This window comes from Alligator mississippiensis, chromosome 7 (assembly GCF_030867095.1).
Source record: "Alligator mississippiensis isolate rAllMis1 chromosome 7, rAllMis1, whole genome shotgun sequence".
Lineage (NCBI taxonomy): Eukaryota > Metazoa > Chordata > Crocodylia > Alligatoridae > Alligator > Alligator mississippiensis.
Genome location: NC_081830.1, coordinates 36,723,243 through 36,750,133, shown reverse-complemented (window position 1 = coordinate 36,750,133; position 26,891 = coordinate 36,723,243). Strand labels below are relative to the sequence as shown.

General features: G+C 43.5%; 1 protein-coding gene across 3 annotated transcripts in view; it reads left to right on the top strand.

Annotated features, from left to right (window-relative positions):
- Window positions 1–26,891, top strand: part of PAK2 (p21 (RAC1) activated kinase 2) — a 78,304-nt gene that overhangs the window by 14,582 nt on the left and 36,831 nt on the right. For all 3 annotated transcript variants that reach the window (XM_014596926.2, XM_006267021.3, XM_019499839.2), the window contains exon 2: window positions 19,312–19,522. In XM_014596926.2, the coding sequence (XP_014452412.1) occupies window positions 19,336–19,522 (187 nt within the window). In that variant the 5' untranslated portion in view covers window positions 19,312–19,335. The remainder of the gene's footprint in view (window positions 1–19,311; window positions 19,523–26,891) is intronic.

The following is a 26,891-nucleotide window of genomic DNA, read 5'->3' as shown; positions in this document are numbered from 1 at the left end:
CATAGCAGTCCCTGAGCCCTGCTCTTCCTGTTGCTCAATTCCTGGTTATGGAACCTTGTTGGGGACTTTTTTTCAGTGGTGGTGGGACAAGCCATGGTAATGTCCCTGAGGCTGCTTGAGCCAACACAGCAGCTCAGGCACCCGCAGGTGTTCATCACTGCCTGTGGCTCCATCCCATGCCCTGCTCCAGCCCCATTCTCTCCCTCACTGTGGGGAGTCTTGATTTCCCCCCGCTCCCCACCCCCATGTCCCTTTCCTGACTCCAGAGACTTACGAGCCAGACACTGGTTTCCACTCTGCCAGGCTGTATTCTCTGCCAGGCTTCCATTACTGCCAGAGAGGGTCTGGATTGGGCCTGTGAGAGTTGACAACCTGGGTTAGAGAGATGGAGCAGAAGGTGTCAAAACTCGGGGAATGGGCAGATGGGGACTGTGAGCATTCTGGAATTTTCCCTTAGAACCCTGAATAAAATTTAAGGTTCTTGGGGCTCATGATTCCCAGGCTATTGGCAAATAATTATGAAACCCTTGGGAATAGGATTCATCCCTTTCTAGGGCTGGTCCCCATACAGGATGGCATTTTGCTTAGTGTTGTTCTTGGATAGTGTTAACTGAAGTGCCAGAAGTTTGTAAGGGTCACCAAAAGGTTCCAACGCTGCTGATTCCCTTTATGGATGTCACTCAGGCACATCGTAGAGTTTGCTTTGAGCAATATTAAAAGAACAGGAAGGTTGAAAAGGCAAGCGCTCAGTTCCATCATTAATAAGGTAGTTGACTGCAGGAAGAGTAAGGATGGACTTGCAATCAAAGTGGCAGAATGTCCCCTGGAGAATTGAATTCAGTCCTTCCCTCTGTCCTGGAGTTCCTGTGTTATATGGAGAAAAGTGCCTCAATTAACCTGTGAAAAATTGAGTTTGAAACCCAACTTGAGACTTCAGGAATGTTTTACAGAAGTGCTAAACACTCAAAACTGCAACTGCAGAGCCTGGAGACTACACTTTCATAGTTTCATAGTTGTTAGGGGCTGGAAGGACCTTTACAGATCATTGGGTCCAACCCCCCTGCACTTGGGCAAGAAAAACTGCTGGAATCAAATGACCTCAGCAAGACTTTGAGCATGGAGAATGGCTTATAATGCAAAGCATGCTGAAAAATCAGGTCCTGTGTGTCAAATCAAGCACCCAAAATCAGTAGGCATATTTGATCTTAACATCTCTGTCTCAGCCCCTCATCTGAAAAAGGAGTGGTACCCCCTAGGTTCTGGGATGTTTAGCAGGTTTTCCTCTCTAGGCTAAAAAAAATACAACCCACTGAATTTCCTCTGTAGAAATTCCATTCTGTGGAATTTGGGGCATTTGTTGTGTGTGTGGTTGTGTTGTGTCCCCCCCCAGCCCCGTGAGTTTGGGACCTTTACATCCACTGTACCAGTCTCTGCCTCTTGAGCTAATGAAGTCGTAGACAGCAGTAACAGGCTATCATCCTCTGTGACTAGCCAATAGAAGGAAGTGCAAAGCACAGTGTTTTTTCTTCCTCACTCTTCACACATACTTGCAGGCAGGAACATTGCCTGGATTCTTTGGTTTGGTGTTGTTCCAGCGTCTGGTGGGAAATGTTGTCTGTGCTGCTTCTGCCTCCTATTTGAAGGTCTGTCTCATCCAAGCCACGTTATTCCCTGCTGTAACTTCTTCGTCCAGTTCCAGCCTCCTGAGTACAGAATTTACATCCCTGTTTCCTTGCTGGCCAGGCCACTCTTCCTTCCTTTGCTCCCAAGCTGCTTGGCCACTTTTCACATCTAACTCTCTGCTTCTGTTTCCAACTAACTCTCAGTTTTTGCAAGTCTTGTAATGATTATAGTATTTCTCAAAGCCTTGGGTACTGGAGCCAAGATTGCATGAGAATCTTGGCTCCCATTTGAAGGCAGGCGAGTTTCTTACCTTTGTCTTTGCATGGAAAAGCTTTAGAAATATGAGTTGAGGTAAAATAAAAATAACCTGAGTTACAAAAGAGCCCCCCTCCCCCACATGCACACATTTTTCAAGCCTGTCATAATTTTGGGAGATCTGATATAGCTTTTGATTCTTATAATTAGAAGTGCACCAGTACATCAGTCCATATCATATTGGCACCAATAAAAGGAAAATTGACATAATTGGCAATCAACTTTTTGGCTGATGTGGCTGATTAATGTTGCCAGTAAGTGCTGCATGTACGCGCATGCACATGGCCAGGAATGCAGCCTGACAGCTTGGAGACCAGTGTCCGGCCAGTAACTTTGTGGGGGGGGAAGGGGCGTGGTGGGGGCAGATTGAGGCCCCTTTGGTGAGGGGAGGAGTGGGGCTGGGGTGGGTGTTGCTCAGCTGGGATGAGCCGGGGTGTGGGGTGAAGCTGCGGCTCGTGCAGGGGATCGGGGAGTGAGTGACTCCTGGGGGAGTCATGGAGGGGCATGTGCCCCCTGGATCTGTGTGTGGGATGAGGTGAGCTGCCTGCTGCAACCTCTTTCTGGTGGGGGCTGGGCCTGGGCAGTGCTCAGGGTGTGTGGGAGAGGCTCTGGGAGGGGGCTGTGGAAAATTTTGGGGTGTAGTCCCCCCATAGCCCCAGCGCCGCCGCTGTCCACCCTGTCTGCCCTGAGCACATCTTGGGCATAGCCCCTGCCTGGAAGAGCCCAGTGCAGCCTCTGCCCCTGATTGCACAGTGGCAGCCCGCCCTTGCCCTGTGCACAGATCTAGGGGACACATGCCCCCCATACCTCCCCCAGGGTGCACGTAGCGGTGGCAGCTACCCCCCTCCCCCGGATGAGCCATGGCTCCGTCTTGTGCCCTGCCCTGACCCGACTGTGCAGCTCCTGCCCCTGCCCCAGCCTCACTCCCTCCCTCACCATGGGGGCCCCTTCCTTCCCCTCAAGACATACTAGCCAGATGCTGCTCTCCAAGCTGCCAGGCTGCATATCAGCAATTGGATTGGTATCAACTGATATGGCTGGTTAATAATTGGCCATCAGTATCGGCCCAAAAAATCTTTATCAGTGCACCCCTACTTATAATTGATAAAAGGTGGTCTCTGCTCAACCGTCCTTTAAGATGATGCATTCAGGGGTGAAAAAATCAACTTAAAAAAAGCAAATCAATTTAACTTGAATGGCTACAATTCTACTAAATTAAGTCCCTGAAAACAGGGCCTTCTAGGAAGTGTCAGGCAACCTTGGTAGGCATTGCCTCCTGTTGAATGTAGTCAGCTGTCTATAGGACTGTCTTACTGCTTTCCTAAGTTATTTTATGTAAAATTCCATTCCTTTTGTTTTAATACTCTAGCAGAGGTGCTTACCCTCCAGCCCACAGGCCAGATGTGGCCCACAGAGCCATGGGTATCTGGCCCATTGGGCTCCCCATGAACTGGGAAATTTGAAAGCAGGAGAACAGTAGCAATCAATATGGCCAACCTCCCACTGCTGCCAAATTCCCAAACCTTAAGATCTGTGTAGCAGGTCAGGGTCAAATCATGCCCACTCCCTCTACCTCTGCAGGTGGATGGGGCCTGACCATGCCCCCTTTTTCTCATGTGACTGGGTTGGGCCTGATTTAACACCCTCCTCCCCCTGCCACTACTGTGGGGCTGGGTCAAACTCTTTTTCTCCCACTGGGCCAAGCTGGGCCTGGCCTTGCTCCCCTCTACCTGTGAGGTCAGATTGGGGACCATGCCTCCGCCCCACCCCCTCTCCCCCCTTGGCCCCAATTTGGAGCCAGGATACCCTCTGTCATTCTCCATGCAGCTGGATAGGGAATTGCCACAATTGTCCTGTGCTGAATTGGGACCATCAGCTGGATCCAGCCTGCAGATGTCCTAGGCACTGCCCATCCAGCCCACTGGTCAAAAAGATTGAGTGCCTCTGCTCTCTGTGACTGTTAATACTCCAGTATTTAATTCCTTTCATAGTTTCTGCACTGATATCAGCAAGTTTCTTCAGGTCTTTTGCAGCTTCCCAAGCTGTTGTCTACTTTTTGTCACCTGTTTAAACATTCTTCTTACTCTGCTGTTTGCCTTGGAATGTTTTCTGCTTTAGCATCTGGCCTATTTTCAAGTGGTACTGTAGTTTCTACAATAAAATACAGTACATTCAAACTGTTAGTTATTTTTCATAGTTTTATCTTCTTTCATCAGCAAAGATTGTTTCAGTATTGAGCTTAACTCTGAGCTCAATTTTCTGCTCATGATGAGCAAAAAATCATAATTGTTGGAATGTAATCTGTTTGCCCACCTGTAAAATGGATATAATGGATCCTCTTTTGTAAGTGCTTTAAGGTCTAGGGATGAAAACTGGTAAATATTATTACATCAACCAAACTTTCATTCTGCCCATATGAAAATATCTGTTCAACTGTTTTACTTTTCAGTGTCTCTTTATACAGCTACACATCTAAAAAAAATCAGGTAGTTTGCTGTGATATTTTATCATTGACAATTTTCTCCTTACATTTAATACCAATAAAAAATATTCTAACATGTAACTGTAAAATACATAAGCTGTCTTTTTATTTTCAGTTAGCTCATTCTCTGAGTGTTAACAAACCTTTCTACAACATGTGGAAAGTAATATGCAGATTTATTAATTGTCCTGAGATACTCTGGAAAAATAACAAATTGAATAGTGGGAGGTCAGTGATTGCTTACTGATGAAGAAGACCCCATTAATTATTGAAATACACTTGCTTAAACAGTGAGGATCATTGTTCCTTACCACAGGAACAAAATATTCACCATTCTTGAGACAGAAAGCTTTTTTTAACCTCATTGCAAATCCAAGTACATATGAACCTTGCGAATTACACTTAGATGCTTGGTGCTAATATTTTTTTAATTCCAAATCTGGGTATATGCTATGTAGCACATGACCTAATACTGTTGTGGCAACTGTTTCTGGCCTTCCTTATTACTGAGTGAATTAAGTTGTAATTCATAGAGCCATCCATTCATCCCTTCCATATTTCTGAAGAAACTTTTATTTTTTTGAGTAATTTGGTTTGACTTTGGTTTTGCAAATGTCTAGGGATAAGTAGGGGAAACCAGTTTTTCATAGAAAGTTTAAATTCATTTCATCTTAAAAAAAAAAAAAAGCATGCCCCAGCATACAAACTAAATGAAGCAATGCTTTCCTGCTGTGTAATCAAAAATCAGCTTGGGCTAAGTGTCAGGATTTTGTTACACAAAGCTCTTGGGTCAGTAGTGATATCATTTCCTAGCCCAACTAAATAGTAGCACAAAAATCCTTTCTTTGCAGGCTTTTGGGTGCACACACCCTTCTTCAGGTTGAGGAGAATTCAGAGATTGTAGAAGTCCTCCTAGGTGGACAATAAACTCCATTTTGCACAGGGAAGGTAGAGGCTGGAAGTGTATTTCCCTGGGAATCTGAGAGTGCTTTTGGGAAAGTATTGCTCTGTGATGTGCGGGTTAGGCTGCCTTCTTCCCTGGAGGTGCTTGACGTCAGAGGCAGCCAGGGAGGTGAGCACTTTTTGTTACGTTTCTTTTCTATGATTTAACATATTTAGATTTCCTGATGTGCCTGTGCATGTAGATCTGACTAAATAAATTTTGGCATATAAATGAACTACCAGTGTGATATGTAGGTAGGGAAGATTTCTTGGATTTTGTTTTAGAAACAGGACAAACAACTTGAATGGAGAATGGGCTCTGGTTCTACAGCTTGCACTGAAGTTCTGTCAGTACAAGTGGGTTAACCAGGGAGTGAGACGCTGTATATGGCGGAGTCACTGGTGGGGGGACAGAGTCGTGCAGGTTGCAGCTGTTACAATAATTGAAGAAGCGTGTTTTGAGCTTCAGGGTTTCTGTAGTAAAATTTCTGCCTTGTGGCTGTTCTCCAGAATGAACTTGTTGGGGTGAAACCTGGGGCCACTGGTCTGCTATCTGAACTAAAGGAAAGGGTTCGTTAGGTCAGACTGGTATGTTAAACCTGTCTCTATGGTTCAATCAGCAGAGAGGGGCAAAGAGCTCCACTGTTAGTGTATTGGAAGTATATGGCTTTTCTAAAGAGAGTAGGTTCTGTTTCATCTCCTGCTCCCATCTTTGGGACTGTCTACCTTGTTTCCAGTAATAGATATTTACTGTAGTGGTAGTGTCAGTACTGGCAGCACTACGAGTGTGGAACTTAAATGTAGGTTCTTCCCTAACAGTGCTATGCAAATATTTGTTCACCCATAGTTTGTGTTGCAATGAGCCTGGGGTGATCAACCCATGGCACAGGCTGCTGTGTATGGCATGTGAGCCGTAGGCACTCAGTACAGGGAGGTGCAGGAGTGGAGGTGGGCAGGGGTTCAAGCCTTTGGCAACACAGAGCAGAGTGGGGGCAGGAGGCTGACTGGAGCAGGGATGTCAGTGCCAACACCTGGTTAACTTGTCTCTGGCCCTGCAACTGCTGCCAAATTCAGAGCCTTGGATCCTTGCTTGCCATATAAGAATGAAGCAGGGTCCTGTCCCTGCTCTGCAAGAGGCTGGAGCTCCCCAGCCTCCATTCCAGTACTCCAGGGTGCAAACTCTATCAGTAACACCTCTGGGGAGTGGGAAACAGTGGCACTTATGGAGGATGGGGGCTTAATTTATGGCAGGCATGCTAAAAAATTTGGCTTCCTTTACATTGAACAAGTGGAAATTGACGAGTTGGTTATTTCCTTCTCTTTCTCTCTCTACTCAGTTAGTAGGGAAGGTCAGTGCATGTATAGCTGAAGTCCTAATAAATCCTGCTATCTGGCTTTTTTTTTTTTGTTTGCTGGAACTAATCTTGTTGCAGGCCTCAATTTATTTAGCTTGCTTTCAAAACTCAAGGGGAATGTGAAAGAAGGGCAAGTTATAAAGGAAAGCAATTTTGAAGTTTATCTGCTTTTGGTGTTTATCTCATTTATTTCATGTATGACTAATGAGTTGACAATTGGAGCTCATAATACAGAGGGTACTACCTATACATCATTCATCTGTAGTTCACTCACATGCATTAAATAGCGTTGCTCTTATACTTCTCTAGTGCCAAATGAATTATAATTTCTGCTTTATACGTATGTATACATGTTCACTCCGACTAAGAACTACATTAAATTGCAAAAAAGATTTTTGATATGAGCAAGGATCTGCTATACTGGATACTTTTTAAAGAGTTGAAATTCCATGGCACTGCTTAAACGTGGCGTAGGGTTAATAGACTGTCAGTTTCAGGTGTTGAGACTTGTTCATGCTTGGGTCCCGCCACCCCCACCTCTTCCCCCCCAAAAGTTTCCTTCCTATAACACAGCCACTGGTTGAAACACAGACAGCCCCCAGGAATAAAAATGTGTCAGACATGACTAGAGATGACCCAGGAGGGAGTTAGGATGAATATCAAAACTTCTGAATATCTGTCTCCCTGCAGGGGCAGAACTTGACTAACATGGAGAAACTTGAATTGCCTCAACAAAAGTTGTTCAGACTAAAGTTAACATGCAACTTGTGGGGATATTCCAGTGATACATACACCATGTACAAATGTGAAGGAAACTTTCAGATTACAGAATGCCTACTGACCTGTCCCTGTATAGGAGAACCGTGCACCAATAATAGGTAGCTAAGGCTACATAGTGAGCAATAGTATGTTCCTATTTCTGGATCCCAATTTGAGCAAAGTATTAGGATGCGAGAAGTTTTTTTTTTGCCTTTTTGGCTTTTCACTGTTAACAAAGTGCTATGTGCTAGAAAAAGGGGTGTGTGCATGCATGTAGACTGTGGTACGAGGTGATTTCTCTGTAGACAGGCTTTTTGCAAAAAGTAGTGTTACCAGCAGCTTATTCTTTACTACTTTTTAAAACAGAATGTACAGACTTAGTGAAGCTCAAGGCTTTCTTGGTAAGCTGCCAGGAACTTTAAGAGCAGTATCTACTTTGCATATCTTTGCTTATTAATCATTGCAAGAAAGTCATTACTGTGCCAGTACTAGAGAAGATTACAGGGCAGAAATCCCAGTTATAATGCATAGTTTGTGGGCCAAGCCTCTGTAAAAGAAAGTGGCTGATTGGAGCCACAAGCAATATTAGAATTGAGAGCAATTTTAAAGACTCTTGACCTGAACTAAAAACTTATTCACATAGAAGCAGTTAGTACAACAGTCACACCTTTACAAAGACTCGGCTGTAAGGTGGAAACGGTTAGTTTTGTTTTGTGATGTAATGCTTTTTGGTTGTGGCTTTGGAGAATGTTACATCTTTTTTTTTAAGAAAGACTTATCAAAGTTAGCTAAGTTTCTTGAATACCCCATGATCAGATTATTTGTCTCTTATAGTTAAGCTGACTGTCGAGTGTATGAACAGTCAGTTTTGGAGAGACCTCTGTACATTAAGTTGAAATTAGCTTGCTATATTTTTGCCTCTGCTTTCATGTAGTATTTTTTCTGAGCTTACTTTTTATAATTTTTTTTGCCCAGTCCAGTTGATTAGTAAATGCCAGCATTGTTTACTTGACCCAAGTTTGCTTTTCTACTTAAGAGCCAGCTAGCAAAAATACTAGGGAGGAGGGGGAGTCTGGAAAATGATGGACTGAAAAGAATTTGGCCTGGTTTTGCTATTGTATGCATCATTTAGTTTATTTTGCAAGATATTACACTGAATGCCTCTGCATCCTTTGTAGATGAAGTATGCAGGCAAAGTGTAGCCTTGGGACAGAATTTGGAGGCACATTTCATGGAGAGGGGTAAGCCAGTGCCTGCCTGCCTGAAATCATTCTAAAGGGCCCAGGCTGGAGGCGATGCTTGCACTGTGGTAGTGTTGCAGGATGGACTCCACCAAGTTCCCTGTTCCATTAACCAGGAACCTTTCCTGGCAGTGAGCAGTTGACCCAGGGTGTCTTGGTGAAGTTCCTGTTGAGCAGACTTGTTCAGAGACTTTATCTTAACACTGAATAATCACTGCTCACTTTTTTTTTTTAGAAACTTGTCTGTTTCTGATGAAGGTAATGCCTTTCAGAGTGGACCCAAAGGCTCTTCTTCAGTTTGTTTGCACATTGAAAGTCTTTGCTTGGTTGAAGGAGTTTAGATTAGGGTTTGCTTCCTTCCCCTCTTTGTCTGGTTAATACTTTTTAAAAATTCCATCTTTTTGTCTCTCTTAGTTTTATGGCTGCATAGTTTGACCTTTGCCACCTTGGATTCCCAGTCACTTACAATAATCTAGAGATGTGCAGAGTAGTTTATTTGATACTGCTGAATGCTAAAAGGACTCAGGGCAGAGGTGGGCAAAATGCGGCCCAGGGGCCGGATGTGGCCTGCCAGGCCATTCTATCCAGCCCACAGGACCCCTAAAAAATTTAGAAAATTAATATTAATCTGCCCTGAGCTGCCTGTCATGCGGCCCTTGATGACTTGCCAAAACTCAGTAAGTGGCCCTCTGCCCAAAATAATTGCCTGTCCCTGACTTAGGGCAGTTACTGTTACTGAAGTTATTGGCTGCCTTCTAATGTTGTGGTGATTTGAGCTTAGTGTGTTTGCACATAGAGGTTAAATAAGCGCCCTTTATAGAAGGGAGGTGGAATGGATTATGGTTTGGGTTCTTTTTGGCCATTCTCTAAGGCACTCTTGTTCTTGATTTGCACAAGTTCCATATTGGCAGACAGGGTATTGTGGTTGCTCTTGCCAGTTTGTAAGCAAGTAGTTCTTTGCCGTTGGTATTTTCCCTTAAAATCTACAGAGCTAAAAGAAAGAATCCGCTCAAAAATATTTATGAACTAGTTTTTTTCAGGTGCACCCTTTGGAGCTGGTACTCATCACGTTGAAGAAAAGTTTCAAGACCACAGTCCTCAGCTTCTCATTATTTCTTCTTTTTGGCACCTTTGCTTCTGGTATGAAACAGTCTGAGACCACTTGATTCTGTCAGCATTTCTCTGTAGTGACAAGGTTGCTTTAAATTGACTAGATGCTGTGTTAACATGCTGTTGTTGATGGGGCAGGAAGTGACTGTGGCTAGGTAGCACAATCTGAAAAGAAAATTTGGCAGAAAGCTGCTTTCAGCTAATCCAAGGAGGAAATGAGTTATAATCAGTATTGAGTGAGCTAATCTCAGGAAATTTATTGCTCAATAGGAGCCTTTGAAAAAAGCATATGCACACATAACATTCTGCATTGAATTGAAAAGTCTGTTTTGTCTATAAAGATAGAAATCTGATCACAACCACCCAGCCCAAACTGGTGACTAGAAACTGTACAGCATCTGTACCTGTTTGCTGAAGGCCTGCCAATAACTTTTTTTCTCTTCTGCCTGTCCTCCACAGCAAACACATAAATATAATCAGCAGATTAGACTGTGCTACCTCCAGGAAAAATACTTTTGCGAACATTGTTCCCTAGAAAGTAAGTGGTTGAGTGCAGATTTGGTAATCAAAATCACAGGAAGCATTCATCAGAATATGCAGAAATTACTCCTTAGAAACTTTTTATCAGTATTGTTATGAGACAGATTGTTTTAATTCTTAGCTAGCATTAAATCAGTTTTCCTACACAAGTCCTTTTTTACAAGATACTCCTTTCCCCAAAACATGCACATGTACTTTCTCTCGGCTCCATTCAATAGCCTTTGTCATTGAGGGGGGAGGGAGGGGGGAAGGGATTTATTTATGGGACATCTCTTCTTCTTTCCTCTGCTTTACTCTACATCTGGATCTGTCCAAACTGTTGCTCTGTGTGCGAGACAGTGCCAGTAGCACCCTGTATGGTTGTTCAGGAAAGTAGCAGATGCTAGCCATGAGGTTGATTGCTGTGAAGATGACTTCCTCTTCCTCACCCTCCAGCTGCAGGCTAGATGGCCAAAAGAGGGAAATTGTCTCCACTTTAGCTGCTGCTTTCACTGTTGCTATCTTTTTCTCTGATCTTCCTCCACCCTTAGTCAGTTCCTCTTCTCAGGTTTATTTTCAAGGCAGCTGTATGCCCTTGCATTCTGATCCCAGATGTGCCCCAGGTTATTTTGTACTTACAGCCAGGGTGGTTAAAATACTTCTCTGCAATAACAGAGATTTATTGGGAATTATAGGCAGAAAAATAATCACTTTATAGAACTGAAAGAAAGTAAAGTACTTCTACTTTTGGGCCAGGTCTGTGAAATAAACCTTGATTACGAAATTCAGATAGCATTCATTCTACCTTGCATTGCTAATTGTAGAAGGAAAAAGCAGCTAAAAATTACTAGCAAAAGTGTTTGGTCATTTAGAACAGAAATGAATCTGATTGGCTGTCCTGTAAATCTAGTGTCAAAAGACAGCTGTGAAAGAGTGGATTTAGTTTACCATCACTCATATTAATCATTTACTCATTTTTCAGTAAAAAGCCTGCATTGACATTTTTTTCATACAAAGAGTTTTATTACTAAATTGTAGTAGGAGTCTTAAGCTGTAATTTGGCTTTTTTTAAATTAGCTTGAAGTTTGACTGCTTTTCAGTACCTTTCAAATGTTTATTCTCTGCAATGTATCCTCATAGTCCTTCTATTTTACCTTTGTTCAAAAGCTTGATATTTTACAGAGCACAATAAATAAAAATGCAATAAAAGTAGAGATATTTCAGGGCAGGTATCAGATCAACATAACAAGCAAGTGATTGAAAAGGAATGAGGTAGATACAGGACTGTGTATAGCATGTTTGAGGAATAACAAGGTGGGGGGCGAGAGCTTTCATTTGCATTTGAGAAGCAGGAGAAACAAAACTAGATTTCCAGGGTAGAGGGAGTTCATGTAGGTAAGATCTGTACTTAGGAGGTAGCTTCATAGAGAACATTTCTTGCATTATCCTTATATGTGGGGTGGTATGAAGGCAGGGAGGGGAACTAGGAAAAAGAATAGTGTTCAGATGGTGCCACATCTTTGATATCAGTAATGCTTCTGAAAAAACTGCTGACTTCTTTTCAGACTGTTCATCTTCATTACTTTTGATGTTTTGTTTCTTTTGCCCTTCTGGCAGGTACTGGAACTCTTGCTAAACCAGGTATACAGACAGCATTATCCCAGATGGAAAAAGACTAGCACAACAACTCATTTATATAGCAGCGCAGTAAAAATGAAACTGAAAATGTTTCTGCTAACCAATTCCAGTGGCTTTGTTTCAGGGCAGGGAGAGGGGTACTCTATGCTTTTCCTGCTTTTGTGAGGGTAGCTGAGGACTCGCCTGTGAAGGGAAGTAGCAGCCGACCTGGCTGGGGCTGAAAGCTGTACTCTTGAGCACCCTGTGACTGTGGGCACTCATCTCTCCCAGATTTCCCTGGTATGCTTTGGAAAGCAGGACCATTAGAGACATAGTTCCCAGCTCTGTTCCTGTTTGACTAGTGAATCATTTTAGATTGGATCTAGTGGATGCTAGACCCGTATTGTAGCAGGAATTAACCTGTTAAGTCCTAAATGATAGGCTGTAGGTATTGTGTTGTTTTAAAAGACTAACTGCAGTTTGAGCCACTGCCTACCTACCTTCATAACTTTAAATTTCCAGTGAAGATAGAAAAATGAACCTTGTTGTATTACAAATTCATTACTGTTGGCTTTGCCTTTGTTAACTGTGGATCTGTTCCTTTCCACTTTACACGATCAGCTTTGTCACTCCTCCATAATCTTTTTTTATGCAACCTAACTTGCACGCTCATTTGGGACTTCAGGAAGTTAGATAAAGGTCTAATGAATATAAATCCTTTATGCCTAACTTCAGTACCCTCAGGCTGTCTGACACATTGCATAGAAATGTGAAATTCGGCATCGCTTCCTAAACTGATGTTGATTTTTTTTTTTTTTAAGGTAAAAAAATCAACATGTCCCAGATCAAATTAGCCGGATCAAGTCTAAATCCATTTGAATAATCCAAGAACCATATGTGGCCCTGCTACCAGCAAGTATCTTCCACCCCAGTCTGTAACTTCAGATGCTTCCAAATTCTTTGGCAAGGAACCTACGTGCAGGCCCAGGCCCGGAGGTTTGGGGTTCAGATGCCCCCAAGTTTTGTTTGCCCTCAGCTGTATGGTGTGATAGCTTCTTGCAGGTGTCAGAATTTCAGTTGTTTCACAGTTCTTGCAGTTTGCTGTACACACTGGCCATGATTTGGCAAGCCAGGCAAATATGCGGTGATGCAAGAGTAGCTATGCTGGGATGTCACCAGAAAGATGCCTTTTCCCCTTTATGGGGATGAGGGAGCAGGAGTCACCTTCAGACTGCAGGCCTGGCTTGTACTCTGCTCTTTCTTCTCTGGCCCCTGTACAGATTTCCAGCCTCTCTACAGTGGTTGCAAAAGCACTTCCTGATTTTGTGAAACGGTTTCCCTGCGTATTGAAGGTGTGGTGTAAGGATGGGGGAGGGTGGAGACTCCAGCGAGAATTGGCTACTTTCATTTAAGCCCAAGTTACAGCTTAAATGAAAACTCTATAAATTGGTAACGGCCATTGAAATGAATCCATGAGTTGTATTATGAATGGAGCCAGTAGGAGCTTCCCATTATTATTGTTTTAATATCACTGGTTCAACATCATGTCCTTTCTGCAGCAGTTGAAATTAGGCTTCAATATTTTGCAATTGTAGAGGACTCTTTTGAATTAAATAAATGTAACATTTCTTAAGCGATTTCTCCTTTTTGTGGAAAATTTTCAGCCTTTTCCAAAGTAAAAGACTTCATGTTGACAAAATTTTAAATATCTCTATAATCGTTTCACCACCTGTGATTTAAAAAAAAAAAAAAAAGTCCATGGTTATAAAGGTGAATCCTCTTCATTTGCAAGTGGCAAAACCACTTGCATAGGTGTGTGGTTAATTTAATGCTACTGTGCAATTCTCTTCACTTCCCTGTTCTGCTTTTGTTATATTGTCTTCCTGCTTTCTCCACTGTGTTGCCCCAGTTCATTTTCCCCTCCAGTGCTACAGGCAAGATCATGGGTGTTTCCAGGCACTCTGGAAGAACCGAACAGCTGATGAGCTGGGCCTCAGATTGGGAGTGCTGAGGAATTTGCGCAGCAGCTGTCTTGTCACTTTTAAAGCGCTTTTATTTTTTTTCTTATCGGCTTTAGGATTTCTCAGCACTCTGCATCCCTAACCCATTAAGCTCTTTTGACGTCTGGGGTGGGGTGAATAAAAACTCAACAAGGAACCAATAGCTCTAGGCCAAACAATTTAATACAGTATAAAATATGAGTTTGATGTAAGTTGTCTGGGGGCTGCTCAGGCAACTCAGTCCTGAGAATTATTACTCTACACCAGGATTGTTTTAGAAAAAATATTTGAAATACTAAAAAAGTTCTAAGTACTTTACTAGCTAATTTGAATTAATCCCAATATAACATTTTACAGTGAAATTGCCAGTTTATTTCCCCAGCTTTTATAACTGAACTTTTCAACATGACTAAGGCAATGAGCTGCGTGCCCTGAACAGCTAATCCTCACTGGACAAGAACAAAGTACAGGGCAATTTGTTCAGCTAGAGCATAGTGTAGAGATAATATCAAGGAGCACCAACAAGAGGCCTTTGACTGAAGCAGCCATGTTAAAACTCTTGTATCAGATTTATTTAAAAAAGGGTAAATACAAAAGAAAAAAGCAGTTAGTACTTGTCCTTCTTGCTACTTTTTCTAGATAAAGAAATTGTGCTTTGCTACTACAATTTTGTTATGCTGCTTTACTTTAATTTTCAAGAATGGAATTAAAAGGGAATTAAAATCTGAACAAGCAGTAGTTCAGTACAACTTCTTTGCACAAAAGACATAAACATATTTTCTGTGCTTCATAGATTTATAAGGCCAGCTGGAGAGTTGCAGTCACCTAGCCTGATTTGTATAATATAGGCCTGAATTAATTCTTATTTGAACTAGAGCATCTCTTTTGGAAGAATGTCCAATCCTGATTTAAAATTTTTAATAGTACTGACCCTACCACAACTCTCAGTAAGTAGTTCTAACAATTACTCTCACTAGTAAAAGTCTGGGCTTTATTTCTAGTGTGAGTTTTGCCTACCTTCAGCTTCTAGCCATTGAATTTTGTTCATTGCTAGACATGTGTTCTCTCTTTAGGTCCTTGATACTGTAATCAAGTCCCCTCTTCCCCCACCCCTTTTGATAAATAAATTGAGCTCCCTGTATGAGACCAGTTTCCAATCATCTAATCATTCTTGTATAACTTTTTCTGAAACCTCTCCAGTTTTTCAGTAACTGAAGATTGTAATCCAGTAGTTGACATACCAGTGCCAAATACAGAGGTAATATATTTATTCTTCTCCCTATTGACTTGCTCATATATCCAAGGAGCCTTCCTGGAAACTGGCAGTCAGCCTGTTATCCCCCAAACCTCAGTTCTTTTCAGAGCTACTGTTTTCTAGGTTAGAATCCTTCATTTTGTATATATGATCACAACATTGCACCTTTCCCTGTCACCACAGCTGTACCTAGATATGGAGCCACAGATCAGCTGACCGCATCCCTTATTGTTCCTTATATCTATAGTCTTTCTTGAATATTGCTGTTATCTCTCTTCCTCTTTCACCAGGCCCTGGATCTGAAGATGGGTTTATTTACACATATACACATATGCGGTATAGCAGGGCTCTCCATCTGGTGGCCTGTGAGATGCATGCAGCTCATAAGAGGTTAATTTATGGCCCCCAGCACCCCTGCTTTCTTCCCCCTCCCCCCCCCCACACACACAGAAACTGCTGCAGCTAGAGTCTGCAGGTTCCCTCTCCCTCCTTCAGCTTCCATTTACTGCTCTTACCCCTGGGGGCAAGGTGGGGTGGTGCAGCTGTGAGACCTGAGACTCAGGAGCTGGGGAGAGGAGAGCCTGCAACCCCTTTGCAGCCAAGAGGAGTGCTGCAGAGGTTGGGGGTGGGGGAAGTGACACTGGTGGCAAGGGAAGGGACCCATGCAGTTTGCATCCCCCTGGCTGCTCTGAAGCTGGACAGTCCTGCTGTAGAGCACTGACAGCTATCTGCCATCAATCTCTTAAATGGATAGGGGCAATCGCCAACTACCCAGCTGCCAGCTGAACTTCCAGAGCCTTGTCTAATGTAGTCTCCTTCTGTGAGGAGTTCGCAGAGAAACTGTGTTCTTACTTGGATGTTTGTGGTACCAGTCAGTGTAATTTGTTTTAAATGAGAAGATATAAAACAGTACATTCTTGTGTTACTCAAATTGAGGCCACTAGTCTGCTTTGGTAGTGAGGAATTGGCAATGTACAGTACTTGGTGAGAAGCAGGCAGGCCTCATCAGTCTGCTGGTTTTCAGCTCCTTTGCTAAGTACGTGCTGATTTAGAATGCAGCAAAAGACCAGTCTCCAAAGAGATTTCACAGTGGAGGACTTATGGTGTCACATGTTTAACTTAACACTTCCTGGGTGTATCTACACATGTGCTTTACTGTGGAGTTGACCAATTAGCTCTGTAAAGTGTCACTGTTTACATGAGCACTGGTATTAGGGTGTGGTAAATTAACTAACTCCACTGTAAGATAGTGTTGTCCCTGATAGTGCTATCTTATGGTGGAGTTATTAACTGTGGTGAAACACGCATGTAAATGCTGGTCTGGGCATGAATCTTGCCTGGTCTGTCCAGGTAGCAGGGGGCCAGACCCTACCTGCTGCCTAGCCATGCAGCTCTGCACTTTGGGCACTCTTGTGCCCCAGCCAGCCCCTCCACTGTGCAACACCACCACCTGGAGCCTGGTCATATCATGTTTTACCCTTCCTTGTGTAACTAACTAAGTCTGGTATGGTGGAAGGGGAGGGAAGGGGCATGGGGGGAGGGGCAGATTAGTGTCCCCTGCAGTGAGGGAGGGGACAGGGGGAGGGGCAGAAGCTGTCCAGGCAGGGTGAATGGGGGAGGGGCCCAGAGCCATGGCTCATGGGTGGGAGGCAGCTCCCGCTGCTGCTTGCACCCTGGGAGGGTGTATGCCCCCCAGATCTGTGCTGGGCAGGATGGGCTGCAGCCAGGGCTTTGTGGAGCTCTTCTCAGTGGTGCTGGCTGTCATGACCCAAAGGTCTGATTTTTTTTTTTTTTTTTTTTTTTTTTTTTTTTTTGTGTGTGTGCTTCGGCACTAAGAATTATCCCCGTGGGTTTGCAACTTCGTTGCACGGAGGAGTTCTGCTGCGCAGAGAACCCGCGTGCAGGGGAGTGTTCCCGCCACTTTGCAGCGATCTTTGCAGGATGCATTTCCTTTGCAACACAGAAATGCACGGTGCAAAGGTTTCCTGCTCATCGTATACAAATTTGTGCCCCGCAATTGGCTAGTTCTAAATTATTCACGCGTGGCGGCTAGCGATTGGCCTGCTAGCCGTATAAGAGGCTTGAGCAGTTTCCGCCCAAGCCGAAGAGGACTCCGCATCCATCTCGTGGGGACTCTGGGTGTGCGCGGCAGGGTAATAGAAACCCTGTGTGTCGCTCAGAGGAGTTTGGCGGCCTGATCCACCACCCACCTCTTCCCGTCTTCGAACGGAGCCTACTATAAGACGTAACAACGAGTTTTATGCGTGCTTGTCCTGGACATCCGGAGTTTGTCTGCGTGGAGCCTAGCAAGCTCCACGTGATTGTTCGTGTTCTGTCTGCGTGGAGCCTTGCAACCTCCACGTGTGTTCGTGTTTTCTGTTGTAACCGCAACTCAAGCAAGTTCTCAGCCTACACCACGACCATCTCGGTGTAAGTAAAATAATCTTAAAATCAACCGTTACGTGTCTGTGCCTAATTCTAGCTCGGCGGCCACCCTCTCCGATCTGGCCTGCCCGGGCTGCTGGCCACAGCCCGCGTGCAGAGCGACGAAAGCGGCCCGGGGTCAGACCCGGCGCACACACTGGCCTCAGAGCAGGTGCTGGTGGCACTGGGAGGATGCTGTATCCATCCCAAATTTCAGCAGAGCAGTGCTGGGAATGGAGTAGTGGCTAAATTTAGGGTGGATGCAGCATCCTCCCAGCCCCGCTGACAGCTGCTCTGAGTCCACCCCCTGCTGAGAAGAGCCCCTGTAGCCCTGGCTGCAGTCTGCCCTGCCCAGATCTGGGGGGGGGGGGTGGCGCACATGCCTCTCCCCACCATGTCTTCCCAGGATGCAAGCAGTAGTAGGAGCTGCCTCCCACAAGTTGAGGTGCCGAACTCCCCTCACCATGGGGGACATTGATCTGTATTTTAGTCTGAATGCTTCAGGGATCATAGCTACATTTTAGTCCTTGTTTGTTGGTTTTATCGTCTTCCATTTGTGAATCTTAAAGCATTTCTGTAAGATGTCAAGACCCACTTTATAGATTCATTCTGTAGCCAGAAAAACGGAAGTAAAATGTTTACCAATAGCAGAACCAACTGGGTCAAGTTGCTACTTATTATTTTTGTGCATTAAGTAATACGCAGCAATCATCTCCCAAACACATTCTTTAGGTAACTGAAAGACTGTTAGGGTTTGAATCCTATTGCATTTACCCAACATGCGAATTGGGTAGCTTTTTCTGGGCAGGCTTCTTTTAGCTATTATCTTTCCAGTGAACAAGGGATAATATATTTTTTAGGGCTCAGTATGTAAAGTGTTTATTTTTATGGAGTGTATAACATTTTTCCTTCACAAATTGTTACTAGAACTAATGTAAAAGTCTCACTTTTTTGTGACTTTTGGGGGGGGGGGGGGTTCAGTTTGGAGTATTGATTAGGTTTTACTTTTCAGCCTTCCCTTGTGGCTTGTTTGCTCAGAATGTTTAACAGTAATCCAGTTCTAGTTGGTGAAATGGGTAGTAGAAACTTTAATAAAAAACAAAACACTGTAGAGCCTCTACCACTATAGCTGTGTTGACATGGTTCTATCACTAGGTCCCTCCTGTGTTCATGCAGCATTTCCCAACAGAAGGGGCTTTTTTGCTAGGATAGTTGCACCTTCCTGAATAACACATACTGTGTCAACAAAACCACTTTCTTGGTGTAGCAGCATTTGCTTTGGGATTTTGCCAGCATAACTAAGTCAGTGAGAGGGCATGTCTTGTTACAACCTTAACTGATGCAGAACTGCTGATATAACTTAGGCCAGGTCTTTGCCACAAAGTGTTGACTGTGCTTGGCCTTTTGCAATACCAAAGCATGGCCTCCTTCGTCCCCAAAGAAGAGGAGTTTTCAAAGGCATTAAAAAAACCAAAAAACAAAAACAAAAAACTTGGGGATTTAAAGAAAAGTTGTTAACTGGGTTAACCCAGTCATGCAGGCTCTATTAGGAAAAGCCTTCTCTTCATTTCGCAGTTAAGCCTTGCTGGCAGTTTTAGAAGGAATCCTGCATTTGGTTTTCCCTTATTTTTACTAGTTGTTACACACTTGTCCTCTTTCTCTGTTTCAGCTCTTTTTCTAGCCACTAGGAGCCATGTCTGATAACGGAGAACTGGAAGACAAGCCACCAGCCCCTCCCGTTCGGATGAGCAGTACCATCTTCAGTTCTGGGGGCAAAGACCAATTGTCTGCCAACCACAGCTTGAAACCCCTGCCCTCTGTACCAGAAGAGAGAAAACCTAGAAACAAAATCATCTCCATCTTCTCTGGCACTGAAAAAGGTAAGATGCTCCCAAGTAGACAAATGTTTTGCTACAGGCAGTAGACATGCTGTTGTGGCAGTAGTCCAGAGATTCAAAACAAATCCATAACCTGGAAATCAGTAAACATCAGATTTCATATTCTGATCTTTCCAAGTATGGGTGATTCTGCCAGGGCATGAGTCAGCAGCCTTTCAGAGTGGAGCTGCTTGTTGCAACCAGACTGCAGCCCTCACACTGCCCATCAGAGCTGCCATCACCTCTGCCACATGTTGCCCATTCCCATCCCTGGTGGCAGTGGGGAGGAGTGATTTCAGCAGTGATGGTGAGCATCACATGCCCTATAGGATAAGGGGAGGTGGGGTATGCTGCAGGGGCATTGCTGGCATGGCATAAGGCAGAGTGGATAGAAGGTGCCAGACTGAGCTTCATGCTACTGATTCCCTGTGAGCTTTAGGTTGCCAACCTCTGTGTGAGGGCGAGTGATTAATATCAAATGCATTTGTTTTGGAGTGAAGAAGAGATTTTTCTGTGCTGTTTGCGGCATGTGGAGTTTTAGGCGGGGGAAGAGGTGAGCTAAATAGGTCCCTGGGGAAAGCTGCTAAAATAACATTCTCTTAGCTCCTTTCATCATTCAGGAAAATCCTTTTAAGTTTATGCTCTTCTCTTAGTTTATTCCTAATTTTTGTGGTATCACACCCCACTTTCTTCCCCGCCCTGCCTACCCCCTCCTGCCCTGAACCAATGTACAAGTCTCCTCTCACTGTTTGTCCAGTGTAGTGGGGTCCTGAGCTTGGTGTTTGTAAGGGCAAATAAATAAAAATGAACTGATTGTTCCCTTTTCCATATAAATCCAGTTTCAGAAATTTGTCCTTGTAGGATCATCTGAGCATCCGATAAGGTCAAGTCTGGGATACAATTTTCGCTCCAATTTGAATTTTTCTGCATTTCACATCCTTAGTAATTGTTTTGTGATTTAAAATTTATTCTTAAACAAATACACCTGGGTCTCCTTTGGCCATACTGCTGAAACCCTTAGAATTTAATAATTTTTCTTTTTTTTACATGGTCTCTCTCTCTCTCTGGAAATGTTATCTGCGAAGACGATTTTTTAAATTCTGTTAATTTAGGTATCATCTCTAGAGGAACAAATATTTAGACAAAAATTTAGGTCTCTTAAGTGGGTGTGCATAAATGTGATTGGAGTTTGGGGATGAAGGGCATCACTTAGATGTGACACACAACTGTCTGTCCCTTCAGCTGTCACTGTGACTATGCTCTTCTCCTGAGAACCATAGAGGCCAGGCTCATTCACATTCATAAGATGGTTTTCAGTATTCTGCTGAAGTCTCTCTACAATGGATTGTTGGCATGTTTCTTGTCTCTAAGTAACTTAAAAAACTAGGGGACTGTGGCATTGACACCTACACAGTCAAATGGGTTGCTAACTGGCTGGAGGGCCACATCCAGAGAGTGGTGGTGGATGGGTCATTTTCGACCTGGAGGGATGTGGGCAGTGGGGTCCCCCAGGGCTTGGTCCTCGGACCGGCACTGTTCATCATCTTCATCAGTGACTTGAACGAGGGGGTAAAAGGCACCCTATTCAAATTTGCTGATGACACTAAGATGTGGGGGGATGTGGGCACATTAGAAGGGAGGAATAGGCTGCAAATGCACTTAGACAGATTACAGGGGTGGGCAGACGAGAACAGGATGGGTTTCAACACTGACAAGTGCAGGGTAATGCACCTGGGGAGGAAGAACCAGCAGCATACCTACAGGCTGGGGAACTCCCTTCTTGTCAGTGCAGAGGCAGAAAAGGATCTTGGAATCATTATTGATGCCAAAATGGACATGGGCCGACAGTGTGGGGATGCGGTCAGGAAGGCCAACCGCACCTTGTCATGCATCCACAGATGCATCTTGAGCAGGTCCAAGGAGGTGATCCTCCCCCTCTATGCGACACTGGTTAGGCCACAGTTGGAGTATTGTGTCCAGTTCTGGGCGCTGCACTTCAGGAGAGATGTGGACAGCATTGAGAGGGTTCAGAGGAGGGCCACCCGCATGATTAGGGGGCAGCAGGGCAGGCCCTACGAGGAGAGGCTAAGGGACCTGAACCTGTTCAGCTTCCACAAGAGAAAGCTAAGGGGGGATCTAGTGGCCATTTACAAACTAGTCAGAGGGGACCAGCAGGCATTGGGGGAGTCCCTGTGCCCCCGAGCACTCCCAGGAGTGACTAGAAATAACGGTCACAAGCTGGCAGAGGGTAGATTCAGACTAGACATCAGGAGGCGCTACTTCACAGTCAGGGCGGCTAGGATCTGGAACCAACTTCCAAGCGAAGTGGTGCTGGCTCCTACCCTGGGGGTTTTTAAGAGGAGGTTAGACAAACACCTTGCTGGGGTCGTTTGACCCCAGTACTTTTTCCTGCCATTGCAGGGGGTCGGACTTGATGATCTGCTCAGGTCCCTTCCGACCCTACCAACTATGAAACTTGGAAGCCAATTATATTGTTACTATTTGTCCATCCACTATATTTCTTCCTTAAAGTCTCCCAGTTATGCTGAGCCAGTCATGCTGATGCAGGCTTCACCACCTTGTTTGGTGGGGACTTTTGTTTCTCCAGTGATTTATTTACCACACCAAACCTTCCCCCAACAATCAACCACCAAGGGAGTCTTTCTTCTCATCCAGCTGTCTGTCCCTTCAGCTGTCACTGTGACTATGCTCTCCTCCTGAGAACCATAGAGGCCAGGCTCATTCATATTCATAAGATGGTTTTCAGTATTCTGCTGAAGTCTCTCTACAATCGATTGCAGGCATGTTTCTTGTCTCTAAGGACTTGTTTGTAGAAGAAAATTTAATTTTCCTTTTGGAATCTAGAATAGCTTTTTTTTCAGAATGGGCAAGTCTTAAGGTGTTAAGTTAAGTTTAAGGAAGAATTCAGGGATAATTCTCTCCTGTTGACTTCAGGTGTTGGAGACTTAGGAGCTCTAAACTTCCACATTGCTTTGGAAGAAATGGATCCCAAAGCTACTCAGTGCCTGTGTAGGGGACTGTGGAGAAGGAGGTACAGAAATAAAGGCCTGGATGGGTCCTTGGCCAATTCACCACATCTCATGTGGTGAATTGGGGAGTAGGGTGGGGTAGTAATTATAGGTCATTCCCAGTGAGATGAGCTTCACAGAGAGCTGATCTTTTTCTGTTGTGACAAGTCCCTTCAGTCTACTTCAGGTCTTGGCTTGATCTGCCTTTGCTGTAAAAATCTGTATTTAACTACTATGATGAAGGTAGTGGCAGCACACTGCTAGGCTCTGAGGTGGAGTATTAAATAGTTGAGGAGTGCAGTACAATAAATAACAGCTCCTTTCATCCTTTCCAACAGATTGGGATGCTCCTTGTAAACCCGACCTGCCAATCTGGCTCTTGCAAGTGTCATTGTAAGAGCACTTACAAGTTTAACAGAATGGAATTGACCCTGGGAGGAGGAGAAGACCTGATGTTTAAATTGTTTTGTGGGCACCAGTTGAAAAGTAAAATTGGGTTGAAGTATCTTTAAAAATGAGGGGTAAGCGCAGGATCTCCTGTGATCTGTGAGCAGCTGGAGTTGCATTTAGTGGCCAGTCCCTGCTGGCTTCTGTGGGAGTTACCAGTGAACCATAAAAACTGAGCTCAAGTATGAAAATGAGCAATACAATCATTAAAAGTATATATATCATGCTACCACTCGTGTTCAATATTTCTGTGTTGTCTGCGTGTATAACTGCACTGTTGAAATTATCAGGAAAATAGAAAGACATTGTGGCAGCTTCATGAAGCCTTGTTGATAGTTGCAGTGGTTGTCTAAAATTTGTTTAAAATTCATTATTTGCTAAAGTAGACTGTCTGTTTGTGCTAATGCTTTTCTGCTTAGATCTGGTTTGTTTGTTTAATTTGGGCCTGCACATTTACTGATACAAGATAACACTAAGGTAATGTGTTTAAGCTAATGTAAGTGTGTACATAGAGGAGTTCACACCACTTTAATTTCAAGTAAAAAATGCACCTTTAGTTAAAGTTGTTCAACATTGTGTGTAGATATGCCCCCCCCTCCAAAAAAAAAAAAAAAAAAAGTGAAAGGATTTTCTGTATGAGAAGACAAAATGTATTGAGGTTGTGGGTTTTTTTCTGTAAAGTGAATTCTTCAGATACTTTGCTGTTTGGAGAACTCCAAAAAAACCCCCTTATTTGATTATCACAATGACAAGATTTCCAATAAAAATGATACAAACATTCATAAAAATGTTTGTGGGTCCTTATGGCTGTAAAGTGGGCCATAAAATGGAAAGAGTGTGTAAAATGGCTAGTAGTAGGGTTTAGGCTAGTCACTTTCTGGCAGTCAGAAACATCAGATTAGGTGTTAGTTGCATCTGAGTTGAATCCACTTGAGTTACCTATTTAAAAACCACATTTTATTTTCACTCCTGGTCACTTTATAGAAACACTAGCTTTTCCCCATGTTTGGGTAACCCAGAAATGCTTAAATGAAATTTTGCTTTTGGGCTAGTGTTTCCTGCTTTTATTTAGAGCAAAGCATATAATTCTTGGGTCATGCCTGGAGGGTATGGACCCTGAGATGGGTAGGGTTTGGATCCCAAATCATACTCAGGGGGAGTGTCTTCATCCTTCCTGGGTCTGGGAGCTTTGTTTCGTTCCTTCCATTCTTATGCAGCATACATACCACTATGGTTCTCAGCAGTTGCCCTGGGAAAAGGGGTGATTAATATTAGGGAAGCTTTCTTTGCACTCTCGCTGCCTGGATGGTGGGAGTGGGGCAGCAGCTTTAAACATGAGGGAAAAACATGGGACTGACAAATCCCATTGTCCATGACTGGTCCCACCATTTAGCTCTCTGTTCTTCCCCTAGTTCAAGCCCCATAACTGTTCTCATATCCAATTCTCCATCTGCTGTTGTTTTATCCTCCAACAACAACCTGGTCCCACCCAACCTCCTTCCCTACTCCCCACCATCCTTGTCTACTCCAGTCTTCCAACATTCTTGAATTGTGTCTCCTAAAAACATAATGTTTTTTAAGACAGACAAGGTTCTTTGGGTAAATCTGATATCTTTTATTAGACCAACTTAGTTGGAAAAAATTCTTCTTTGCAAGCTTTTGGGCACAAACGTCCTTTGTCAGGCTGAGGAAGCATCTGCAGTTGGTGTGTGCTCTACCCGGATGGAATGAATAGTAAAGAATCCAGATGCTGGTATGCATGCAAGAAAGCTGGTCAGTGACAGTATAGACCAACACAGCTACAACCTACACCCCGTAACAATTTTTTAAGATATGAGAAGTCCAAATGAGGGAGCTGTGGTGGGAAATTTTGGGCCAAATGACCCAGGGACTGGAGTTTCTTTTTGACCACACTCAGTTACATTGCCTTCTGAAGCCTTTTGTCATCCCTCCCTTTAATCAATATGTATTTTCTTGACCATACATCTCAAATCAAATCAAGTCCTCAAGTGGATTTTAGGTGACTTTAAAGTATTGCTCTTAAAGCAGAAATGTTGGTCCTGGGGTCAAGCTGTCAAATGAAGGTCCTGCAGAATGCAGGCTGAGAGCTGAAAACATCCACAAAATGTGTTTTCTCAGAACAGTCAGTCAGGGGCTTGATTTCACAATGCATAGGCATAGCTGAGGTTCAGTGAGCATAGCAGGTTTTCTTGCAGCATCCGGTTCCTGTGATGAAAGGCCTGCCTTAATACTGCCTGGCTGCCTGTACATGCTTGCTTCTAGGTGTGTCAGTTTGATGCATGCTGACCTGGAGTTTCAAGCAGCATTCTTAACTTTTTCACTGTAATTCCCTGCAAAAGGCACTGGGTGGTGTGTACTAGCAGAGGGAAATTCTGAGTTTGGGGAGGATTAGAGCTGTTGTTTAAACTTCAGGCATGTCTAGTAATTATGCTTTTCCTGACTGAAATGTTAAAAAACAAAATAAAACCCTTTTACATTTCTCTCTGTTTTGCTCCCCCTCAGCAACTCTTTGAAAGATCCCTTGTTTTAAGCTCCATTTGGAGCAGGGTTCTGTCCTTGTCATTGGAAACTGGTATGAGGTATTCCCACCTGCCCAGAAGTCGAGGAAAAGGTACCCTACTTCTTACAATGCTCTGGGTTCCTGCTAGCTTGAGGAGCAAGGGACAGTATCTTGTCTATTTATGCTTTAAAACAAACATCACTTCATTATCCCCTTATTAAAGGGATTCCTGTTGAAATGCAGAACCGTGATACAGATATAGCCAGAGGTTCAAAAATAGTGCAGCCTTTCACAGTGGCCTTGTTAATGGAACTTCAAGTACCTGCTGCCAAGCTGTGACTCACTGACCCTGCCTCTTGGCTGAGTTTTGCTGCCTGCATTTGTTTAAAGCGTTTCTGTGATCTGCTATTCCTGTGGGCAGAGAAATGGTTTTTAGAATTGTTGTCCAGTGTACTAATAAGAGGGGTGTTTTATTGGAAAGGGAAGGATTTATTTGTGCAGCACATGCCTGGGGATTTGAACACTTAAGTTATGTTCCCTAGAAGTCATCAAATGCTTCAGGCCAGTCGTCTTCTAGAGGAATGTAACTTACTTTCTGCTTTTCCATAAGCAGCCACAGAGCGTTGGGCAAGGAGTGGGTTCTCTGAGTACCTTTGAGTAAAAAAAAAAAGATAAGCAGGTTTCCCCATTTCTGTAAGAACATTTGCCAGTCCATGTACTTTTTGGCTCTCAGACCTATGCAGCCATATTAAAGATATCCTGTTTATAACAGCAAAGTTTTTCCAGTGCATTGTTAAGCTGGGAGCAATCCACGTGCCTTTTAATTTCAAAGTATTGTCTTTAACTCCTTGTCCTTCCTTTCCCGCTAGCGTGAGGAATTTTACAATTGGAAAAGCAGTAAAACAGGTAACTAGGGAAAAAAAAAGATGGCTTTGTTTTATGTATTTTATTTATTTATTTATTTATTTAGAGTTAATGCCTTACTGAATAATGTATATTTTTTATTAAGGACCCACTCATGTAATATGATTAACAGCTGTAGTCTTCAGTTTAGCATACCTGTAGTCACGTAACAGTTAAAGTTAAGAAAGTGTTGCTTGATTTTTTTTGTAACTTTTTTTTCTGAGCTGAAATTTGAAATGGCTTTTGGTCCTAAAACAGCTTAAGAAGAAATCAAAGAAAATTTGGTATGCTGGTGGGTTGTCTGAAAGGTCCCTTGATATGCACAGTGTTTGAAAGTCTGAGAGAAGCTTTATATTTTGAAAACTTACAAATTGATAATCAATTGAGAAGGCATTTAGAAAAGGCAGCGTGTTCAGTACACTTATTACAATAAATGAAGTACTATGTGCCATTCTGTTTAGGTTCTCCCCTG